This window comes from Harpegnathos saltator, unplaced genomic scaffold, assembly GCF_003227715.2.
Source record: "Harpegnathos saltator strain DR-91 unplaced genomic scaffold, Hsal_v8.6 scaffold54, whole genome shotgun sequence".
NCBI classification, from domain to species: domain Eukaryota; kingdom Metazoa; phylum Arthropoda; class Insecta; order Hymenoptera; family Formicidae; genus Harpegnathos; species Harpegnathos saltator.
This window is the reverse complement of record NW_020230360.1, coordinates 1316155-1326859: the sequence shown is the minus strand read 5'-3', so window position 1 is coordinate 1326859 and position 10705 is coordinate 1316155. Positions and strand designations below refer to the sequence as shown.

Here is a 10705-nt window from a genome sequence, read left to right as displayed (position 1 = left end):
AGAAATATAAGCAGAAGAAATATAAACACAAATCAAGCAATAATAAATTGCGTGTTGAACTCTTTGGCGCTAGATTGATTACATACGAGAAAAATATTATTTTGCAAAGTAATAACATATTTATAAGTTGTTAATGGTGTATCGAATAATCGATATGGAAAGTATCATGTTTCATGTATTACTTCGCAAATTTCATTGAATGTAACAAATTTATAAATTATGATGAAATATATTGCGAAGATTGACAAGAAGAATTATTTTTAACCCTTACAAAGTAGAACAAACGTTTTACTTATTTATTATAAATATGTAAATATGTATAAGTTAAGGGGATCCTGGAGTCGTCTGTTTTATCGACACATTGATTCAAACTTCTCAAACACTATTCTTTTTATTAGCTGGACAGATTGGAAAATCCTTTTGTACAACGAAAGTACTTATAATAACGAAGTCCGGAAGACAAAGTTTTATGTAAAATTCAATGAAAAATTACAAAATTACAGTTTCGTTATCATGTTTTGTGTTAGCTCGTAGCTTTACTTATTAATTATAAAAGTTCTGCAGTTTATCCATGCAAAAGCTTTTGCTTCCGGACTAGCCATAATATGAAAGAATAATACCGAACTAACAGAAATGAGCTTAGAAGTCAGTGTAAAAAGAATAGTGTTTGAAAAAAATGTAATGCATACGGAATTGTGTTTGCTACATTTTTGGATAAAAAAGAACAGTAGATTAGTTCCACATAATCATGATCGATGGTGTTGCAGGCAGACACAATCGTACTATCCTTGTCTGTTTCATGCGTGGAGTAATGTTATGACAAGGAAAGTATAATTGTTAAATTTTTCATTGAATTTTACATAAAACTTTGTCTTCCGGTCTTCGTTATTATAAGTATTTTCATTGTGCGAAAGGATTTTTCAATCTGTACAGCTAATGAAAATATTAGTGTTTGAAACTCGTATCTTTGTTCGCTCGATCGCACGCTTCCCAATCAGCACAAAAATATTAAAAAAGTTTTTAAAAATATTTTTTAGATATTTGAAAAACCTTTAAAAAACATTTTTTAAACGTTAAAATAATGAAATAAGTTCCCTTTTTTAATTGAAAAAAACGTTTTTTTTAGCGTTTATAAAAATATTATTTTAACGTTTAATAAATGTTTGTTGTAACATCTAAATAAATGTTTCCATTGAACGTTTTTAATTTTTAAAAATTTATTATGTTTGACAAATATTTTTTATACAATATTTTATACATATTGTACATTTGTACAAAAATTACATAAAATAAAATAAGCAATTGCAGTTCAAAATAAACCAAAGCTGAGAACCCAACATTCATATAGGAGTTATAGTAATACATACAGTATTTCATATGCAGGGTGATTGAAACAACCCTGGGTCCTTAATTGAAAACACGTGACTAGATTCTGAGACGATTATTCCTTTTATAAAACTTCATCCGAAATCTGGTTTTTGAATTACAAAAGGAAATAGTTTCCTTATCACGGGTTGAATACAGGAGGTATACAATGGCGGCGAAATTTACCACGTCAGACGCGGTCGCTTATATGTTAGGCGGCTGAGTTGTTAGGTCCGACGGTGAGTTCCGCTGCCACTGCTTATCTTCTGTATTCAACCCGTGATAAGATAACTATTTCCTTTTATAATTCAAAAACTATATTTCGGATAGTTTTGTAAAAGGAAAAATCGTCTCAGAATCTAGTCAGGATTATGTCTTTTCAAGGACCCAAGGTTGATTCAATCACCCTGTATATTATTACTTAATAGTTGAAATGTAATAATGATATATTAACACTGAGAAAAAAATTACTAAATTTAAGCTGTTAGTTTGAATACAACCGTGAAATAATTTGTTTAAATTAAGCAAATATTTTCTAAAAGTACAAAAAGTTTAATTTTAGAAAATAATTGTTAAACTTAAACAAGCAATTGTTTAATTTAAACAAATTATTTCACAGTTGTATTCAAAGTAACATTAGTTTAAATTTAGTAAATTTTTTTCTCAGCGCAGATTATCGCAATTATATATTAGTCTTTGGAACATGTGGAAAATAAGGATATCATAAAATAAATCTTAAGTAACAAAGTAAATGTTCTACTGATTAAATCTCATGTTCCAATGTTAGAATCGTTAAGTTAAAATGATGTCAAATTGACAAAAAATAAAAAAAATTTAATAAATGTGAGCCCTTGTCGACAATCTTGATTTAATCCCGTAAGCCATAAGAAATTGACTATAATCGCAGTCGACTATTAGGCTGGAGTCCTATATATGGCATATATTTTCCGCATAAGGAGTATCGCGTAATCAATCATATCGTTCATTCTTTTACAAGGTTCCATCTGAGTATTCAATCGTCGCAATTCATTGGTTACGTGTTACACGCGGAAAATACCTTCCACAGAGTATCTGAACTCCACCCTTACAAGCGACTGTGGTTGGTCAATTTATTACGGTTACAACTTAAAACAAGGTTATAGACAAGGGCTTGCAATCGAACGTCAAATAGACATCATTTTAACTTTCTGTTCTCTTTGGAATACAAATGAGTATTTTTTTATTGCAGTCTTCTATCGCCGTCCTCACTGCTTTCGTCGTATGTAGACTCGCCTTCATCTTCATTAAATGATGAATTTTGTGGTTCGTCATTTGCAGCTTCTTCCTTTTTGCTGTTTTGTCTGTAAATATCATAAATATTTCAATATTAATAAAAATTCATAAGCTATAAATGTCATAATCTAATGACTTCTTATCTAATAAATCTTTGATTTAGGTGCGTACTTCAGCCAAATTAGTTACAAAAAGTTAATATAACACAAATGTATAGAATATTTACTTTTTTATACGAAAGATAGCCTGGGCCAACCATGGTCCTGCTTTCCTACCAAATATTGTTACATTAATAGTAGGAAATTCTTTAGCTACCGCTTCTATAAGAAATGAGCACATAATGAAACTTATGAATAAATACAAAAAGAAGTACAGTTTACACAAGGTACAATGTAATACAGAAAAAAAGATACAAAATAATATAATCTTACCGATCATAATATAACACGATGAACTGTTCTATGCCAGATTAATACATACTAAAAGTTATATATTTTTTTTAATGTAAGGGCACATACATACTTTAAACTATTATATAAATATTCAATAACTTTGTCGCATTATTTAGCAAAATATGCATTGGTAATTATATCGTTGAACCAGTTATATGTTATACCATTGCAGTTAGATATGGTTTCACATGTAGCAACCTTCAATTTGTATTTATATTATGTAATATGATGACCTAATTTGCTATAAATATAGATTTATATAGATACACCAGTTCCTGCCAAGAGAGATAACATCGCAACATTTGCAGTACATACATATGCCCACATTCATAGTCAAGTTTTAATATTTCAGGCTTCCAATATTTAAGTTCATCTTCAGATGTTCTGTACTCAATACACCCTACATGTCCATTTAAGGGTTAAATATGCTATGTTGCCACGCTTTATCTTACAGCAAATGTCATCGGTCTATCTATATAATTACATCCTGCTGCAAATGCTCTATAGATACATAGGAGATATATATCAATTCGTTAGAAGAAGAGAGGATGTATAGGTTACCTATAGATAATTATCTATCTCTTATTGTGTAGATTAAATGTGTAGATTATCTGTATACGTTATCTTAATTGGTTGCCTATAAATCATCTCTCAATATTTGATACACAAATCTACGTATCTATCAATTTTTTATACAAGGATTTTCTACAGATAATCTTTAAATAAATGTGTAGGTTACGCATGTATAACGTACAATTTATCTATAGGTTATCTGTAAATCCTTATATAAAATTGATAGAGATACGTAGACGTGTGTGTCAAATACCTATCTTCTTATAGCGAATTGATATATATTTCCTACGTACCTGTAGAACATTTGCAGCAGGATATGTAATTATATCGATGTATAGGTAAATGCATACGTTACCTGCAGGCTAATAAATCCTCTCTTCCTGTAAATTACATATATATCTTAAGTATTTATAGAACATTTAAGGTAGGATATTTGTACATATTGCAATGTAAGATAAATTAATATTACTTACTTTTCGTTTCGAAATATGTATCTTCGTACCATACCAAATATACGCTAGACAAAGGCTAAATAGTAATGGCAGCGAGTCGTTTCGCGCGCATGCACATTCAACGGTACGTTCGGTTAGGTCAGGTTAGGTCGTTCATATAAAGCCGACTCCACATGATGTCGCAAACTTTAGGGTGTGTCCTGATGGAGTAAGAAATAGCGGAACGGCTATTTTATGGAGGCCCTTTATTTTATAAAGACCCTTCTATGTAGTCCGTTAAGCCCTAAACACAATGTCAGGCAACAGGCAATAAGAATAAAAATAGACCAATCATAATAGATTATTCTTGTAATAGTCAATTGTGATTGGTCTATTTTTATTCTTATTGCCTGTTGCCTGGCATTGTGTTTAGGGCTTTACCGTTAACTTACACAATACGAAAGTACAGACAATAGGAATAGAAACTGACCAATCACAGTCGACTATTACAAGAATTGTGGACTGTGACAGGTCAATTCTTATTCCTATTGCCTGTACTATCGTATTATGTCCCAGGCTTTACGTGATCGCCACCCAGGTGTACAGGAATAGGAATAGGAATGGACCAATCACAGTCGAATACCGCATGTCATGTCCTGTATATGCAGGAGCTGAACTTTCAGCTCAAGCATTCACGAGAAATTTGTATATAAAATTTCTCACAAATATTCATTGCACAAATAATAATCATTTTAGAATTGTTTGCATTTATGACGCGTAAATAATGACGTACAATGATACTTTCATTTTTATCAGCCATTATTTTAAATAAATTGATTTAATCATTTATTTGTTTTAATAAAATAATTAATTAATGTAAAATAAATATTAAATTAATTTTGAAAAAATATTTTTTTAAATAGTTATTGCAAACGATTAATTAATGTAAAATAAATGTTTAATAAACATTGAATAAATATTATTTGTACAATGAAATGTAATATTGTAAAAATAATGAAAAATAAATATTTAAAAAACGTTTAAAAAATATTGTGTGCTGATTGGGTTATTAGGTTGCATTCACAATCAGTCGGAAGACGTTATATTCCACACGTATATCGTACACACCAATCACAACCTCACATGTAATGTCTTAAATTAAATTAGCTATATATATACATATAAATATATATATATATAATTTATATGTATGTATATATATATATATATATATACATACATACATACATATACATACATATATGCGAGGTGAAGCGATTGTCAAGATGTTCAGTGAGTGGCGACATGTTCGCGCTGTCTCCTTTTAGTATTTTTTCATATATATATTGGGTGAGTGCAAAAGTTCGTGCGGAGTTTGTGAGTAAAAGTCACACAGTGATTAGGCAAACAAAAATCTTTATTCAATCAATGATATATTCTCCATCGTTTTCTATAATCTTTTCCCAACGTTCTGGCAGCATACGGATGCCTCGATCATAAAAACTGCGCGGTTTAGATTCGAAGAACGAAGAGACGCCGTTTTTTAAGGCCTCCAAAGAGTCAAAGTTTTTTCCATTTAAATAATTTTGCAATGACCGGAACAAGTGATAGTCAGATGGTGCGATATCAGGAGAATACGGTGGATGCGTTAAGACATCCCATTTCAGGCTCTTCAGTTTGCGCAGCGTCTTTTTCGAAACGTGTGGTCTGGCGTTGTCGTGATGAAAGACGACTCCCTTGCGATTTGACAAAATCGGACGTTTCTCTTTTATTTCTCGATTCAGATTGGTTAATTGGCGACAGTACTTGCCCGAATCAATCGTTTCGCCAGCGGGGAGAAGCTCGAAATAGATTATGCCCTTGCAATCCCACCAAACAGAGAGCATCACCTTCATCGGGTGCAAACTGGCCTTTGGCATTGCGTCACCATGCTCACCTGATTGTTTCCATGTCCGTTTGCGCTGAACATTGTTGTAGAGGACCCATTTCTCATCGCCCGTCACTAGTCGATCCAAAAACGACTCGTTATTGAGCCGCCCGAGTAAAGAAACGGCTGCAGAAATTCGCTTGATTTTGTTCTTCTCGGTCAGCAAATGGGACACCCATATATCGAGCTTCAAATCGAATCCCATCTTTTTTAAACGCCGAAAAGCGGTTGATCGGTCAACGTTTAGTGCTGTAGCAACTTCTTCTGTTGAAATTCGCGGATTATTGAGCACTAAAGTACGCAAAAGATCGTTATCAATGTCAGAAGGTCGACCAGAGCGTGGCTCGTCTTCAAGGTTAAATTCTCCGCGCCGAAATTTAGCAAACCATTTTTCCACAGTTCGTTTAGCTGGTGCTTCATCCTGATAAACATCCTGAATGTTTTTTACGGCTGCGGCAACGTTTATTCCTTTCCGAAACTCGTAAAGCATAACATACCGTAAATGTACCTTATCGATACTCATTTTTAAAGTGATATTTCTCGAAGCAGTTTGTATGAAAACAAATGATTTTTTTTTAATAACAGCTGAAGACGTCACCTTTCCAACGTTATATAATATGTAAATGCAAGTATTAATGACAACACTTTACGACGCTTATAACTCCATCTATTGAAACTCCGCACGAACTTTTGCACTCACCCAATATTTTCTCACAGACTTTAGACGAACATGTGTGTGCTGCGTTGTCAATTCTTCTTTTCTACACATAGATCTTATATGAATGTGTCTCCGATTCTTCCACTTGTTGGTATATACGGTATAACATAATACAGAATAATTTATGCAATGAATAATATTCCACAAAAATGATGCTTCGGTAGATTTAGAGGGATATATTATATAATGCTGAGCTGTGAAATTTTTATAAGGATTTATAAGTTTAAAATAATTTCAATAACAGTTTAAAAAAAAATAGTACGTTAGATTTTACATGATTCGGCTGCTTACATATCGTTTCACTTTATTTTCACTCTCTCTCACATTTTCTCCCTCTCCCCCCTCTCTAAATTTCAAACTGTATGCGCCTAATACATCGTATATTGGAGTCGGATATTATAATTATATTATACTACAGGGATTATTTTTATTATTTATAATATTTATTCTAAACTTTATATGAATCAGCTAAAATGGCGCGTGCGTAAATAAAAGGCAGAGAGGGACAGAGAGAGAGGGGGGAGGGAGAGGGAGGGAAGGGTAGAGGGGTGGGAGGGAAGGGTAGAGGGGTGGGAGGGAGAGGGGCGAGAAAGGGGGTGAGAGAGGGGCGGGAGAGGGAGGGAGTGAGAGAGAGAGAGAGTGAGGGAGAGAGTGTGAGAGAGAGAGGAAGGGAGGGAGAGAGGGGGAGTGAGAAGTGAGGGAGGGGAAGGGGTTGAGTTTTGGGGATAGCGGGTGAGAGTAGCAGAGGGAGGGGTATACAGAGAGGAGAGTATGAGGGAGAGAGTGAAGGAGGAGGGAGGGAGGGAGAGAGAGAGAGAGAGAGGAGAATGTGAGAGAGAGAGTGTGAGAAACAGGGGGAGGGAGGGAGAGGGAAGTGTGAGGGGGAGGGGGAGGAGGAGAGGGGAAGAGTGAGTGAGTGAAAAAGAAATGATAACATAGGGCCGATTCAAGTCAAAAAGTAGGGAACGTTATCATCTGTTATCGACGTTAGTGAATTTTGGTATACATGTATATATACAGAGTGTCTTAAAATTTGCGGAACCCCCCGGATAACTTTGCAGGATCAAGCTTTCATGAAAAACTTTAAACATAAAAGTTGTAGAAAATCAAGTAACGGACTTGATGGTGACCTTAAACTTGACATTGGCCATGACCTTCAAGGTCATTCGAAAGTTAACATGTGTTTTTTAAATGAGAACCCTTATTTTTTTGTTACACTGTTTTCTTTCTCTCTCCCTCCCTCCCTCCCTTGCTCTCTCTCCCTCTCACATACTCTCTCTCTCTCTCTCTCTCTCTCTCTCTCTCTCTCTCTCTCTCTCTCTCTCTCTCTCTCTCACTCACTCTCTCTTCCTCCCTCCCACGCCCTCTCTCTGTATTTTTTTTCTCTCTGTCTCTCTCTCTCTCTCTCTCTCTCTCTCTCTCACTCTTTCTCTCAAACACCCTTACTCTTATTCTCTCTTTCACACACCCTTTCTCACACTCTCACTCTTTCACACTCTCTCTCTCCATCACATTCTCTCTCTCTCTCTCTTTCTAGTGGTATAGGGGTAGGTATGGCCAGTCAAAACATTCCCCCTCTACTCGACCCTCCGACGCCACTAGACCACGCCCACCAGCGCCGGAGGGCCGAGTGGAAGGGGAATGTTTTAAGTGGCCATACCTATCCTTAAGGCTGAAAATGGCGGAAATTTCACCGGAATAAAAATTAGGGTAATCTAAATATTAAATTTTTATTATTTATATTAGGCGTTGTTGTGATCCTAGCTCTTGGTCAGCTGGTTAATTGGCATATTACTTTTGGAAAAATCTCCTAGGGATTCTGCGAGGCTTGAACCAGGGACCTCAGGCTCTTGAGTCAAAACGTCTCTCACCACTGCCCTACTGCTGCTCTTTGGTAAAGAAACTGGTTTCACGGCATACACGTAGAACGGAGAGAGGTGTGTGTATGTGTGTGTGTTGTGCGTGGTTAGTGTACCAAGTCTCTGTAAAAATCCTGTAAGACCCTTGGGCGGACTCGAACCTAGGTCCCCGCTGGCTTTCGAGTCAAGCGTCTTATGCACTACGCTACTGCTATACCCTGATGGAAACTAGCTATATTATATACATATGAAGGGTTGACGTCACGTGTGAAAAATTTAGCAAATTCTAGAACCTATGGGACTCGGGCCCCCACCATGAGACCCCGGCTCTCGACTCTCGTGAGCGTGTGCGAGCATATTCGAGCAGGTAGGGATCATTTCGAAGATAAAAACTAATCAAACGTAGGAAATATCTGTGCGAACTCACGAGTGATAATGATGAGAAGACATATAAAGTGTTTTATAAATTCGCGGCCATGTGCATTAGTGGCCTACTGGCGATGTTATTCGCTTGCAGGCAATTTAAAAATAATACTCGCTTGCATGGGATCGCAGCCGAGATTGTAGAAGCGAGAAGATTACTCGGAGAGAATGAAGAAGATATCGGTGACCGTGTTCAGGACATGCTCCTTTCCGCATTGTAAGTAATTTCCTTTCGCTGTGACGTGACATAAAAGAATAAGTCTAATAAATGCTGGTGTTCACGAATTCTTATGTTCTTCATTTTCTCTGTTCTCATCAATACTGTACAAAGCGGAAATCCAAAGAGCCGTTGGAATATAAAACTTCCTCGTCAGCGAAATCTGCCCGTAAGTATAAGGAAAAATAAATATAAGATTATTCTCTTGTAGAGCTTCGTGTTTAATATCGAATTAAGGGGTAAGGCCACTCCAGAATTTTCAAGAAATCGATTTTTTTTTGTCAATATGTTCCCTTGAAGCCTTAAGAATAAGAAAAAAAAATGTTTCATAGCCTGGAGAAATCTCAAAGAGGTCGTTTTCGAAGGTTTTGCCAAGGCACCCCGCTGCGTGCTCCAAGCGCTTTTGGATCGATACAGCGCGCTTGAATTTAGATCTTTGTAATCCTCTTACCTGTTGAGAATCACTTATTTTCGAGGTTCTAGAAAAGAATGGGAACTCGGCTAAGAAATTTGAAAAAAGAAGTAAAAGGTCTTGGCGGGAAAGGAAAATTGACAAGCAAGCTCATTGATAAGCTTTCAATGTACTATGGCTTGGCCATCCACAGGAATCAAAATTCAATAGAAAAGATGAGAAATGAAATTTGGGCAACGTTGTACCACAAGCTGTCGACAAATGAAAAGCCACAACACGACAAGTGTCAGTCCGGTGAAAATTCGTGGTGTTCGTGGCAAGAGGCAAAAGCCACCAATACTTTAAATACTTATTCACACAAGCAAGCTCTTCTACAAACGGTTTTTAACGCCATGAAGCTCATCTACGAAGAGTTGAGCAGTGATGACCTTCTTATACGGTGTTTAGGTGGCTTCACACAGAACAGCAATGAAAGCTTCAATGCTACGGTTTGGTCAATAGCCCCAAAATCAACATCAAGTGGGAAAACTGTCCTTGATTTTGCAGGAAATCTTGCTGTGTGTATCTTCAACGATGGAATAAGCAGTATCATGCAAATTATAGCGGTTTTAGGCATGACCATAGGGCTGAATTGTTATAACTTCTGCGTTGAGGCGGACGACCGCCGCATCGAGTTATTTGACCGATCGTTGACTGAAGCTGCAAAAACATCTCAGCTTGCTTTAAAATCAGACAGGAAGGATGAAGAAGAGAAAAATATCAATTTGGAAGGCCAATTATATGGTGCAGGCATTGCAGATTAAAGGTATAATAAAATTTTCTGCTATAGAATGTTATTCAAATCTTTGAACATGTTTTTTTAAGAACTGCATTTTTCTAATTGAGCGAAATGATAACTCCTACAAATCTTCATCGATTTTCTTGAATTTTTGAGGGTGACTTTTCATATACATTATCTAGTGGATAGCGTACGAATTTTGCAATAAGTTATAAACTTTCATTTTTATAAACAATTTTCGGTGAAATTTTTGGGTGAAGAATGAACTTTTCTTAAAA

The 10705-nt window shown here is 35.6% G+C and overlaps 1 protein-coding gene across 1 annotated transcript; it reads left to right on the top strand.

The window, feature by feature from the left end:
• Window positions 1–7424: 7424 nt before the first annotated feature.
• LOC112589553 (uncharacterized) lies at window positions 7425–10459 on the top strand (the record flags this gene model as incomplete). Its single annotated transcript, XM_025303378.1, has 2 exons — window positions 7425–7432; window positions 10071–10459. Coding segments are annotated over 2 exons (390 nt in total), but the record flags the coding sequence as incomplete, so codon positions are not given.
• Between the last annotated feature and the right edge of the window lie 246 nt (window positions 10460–10705).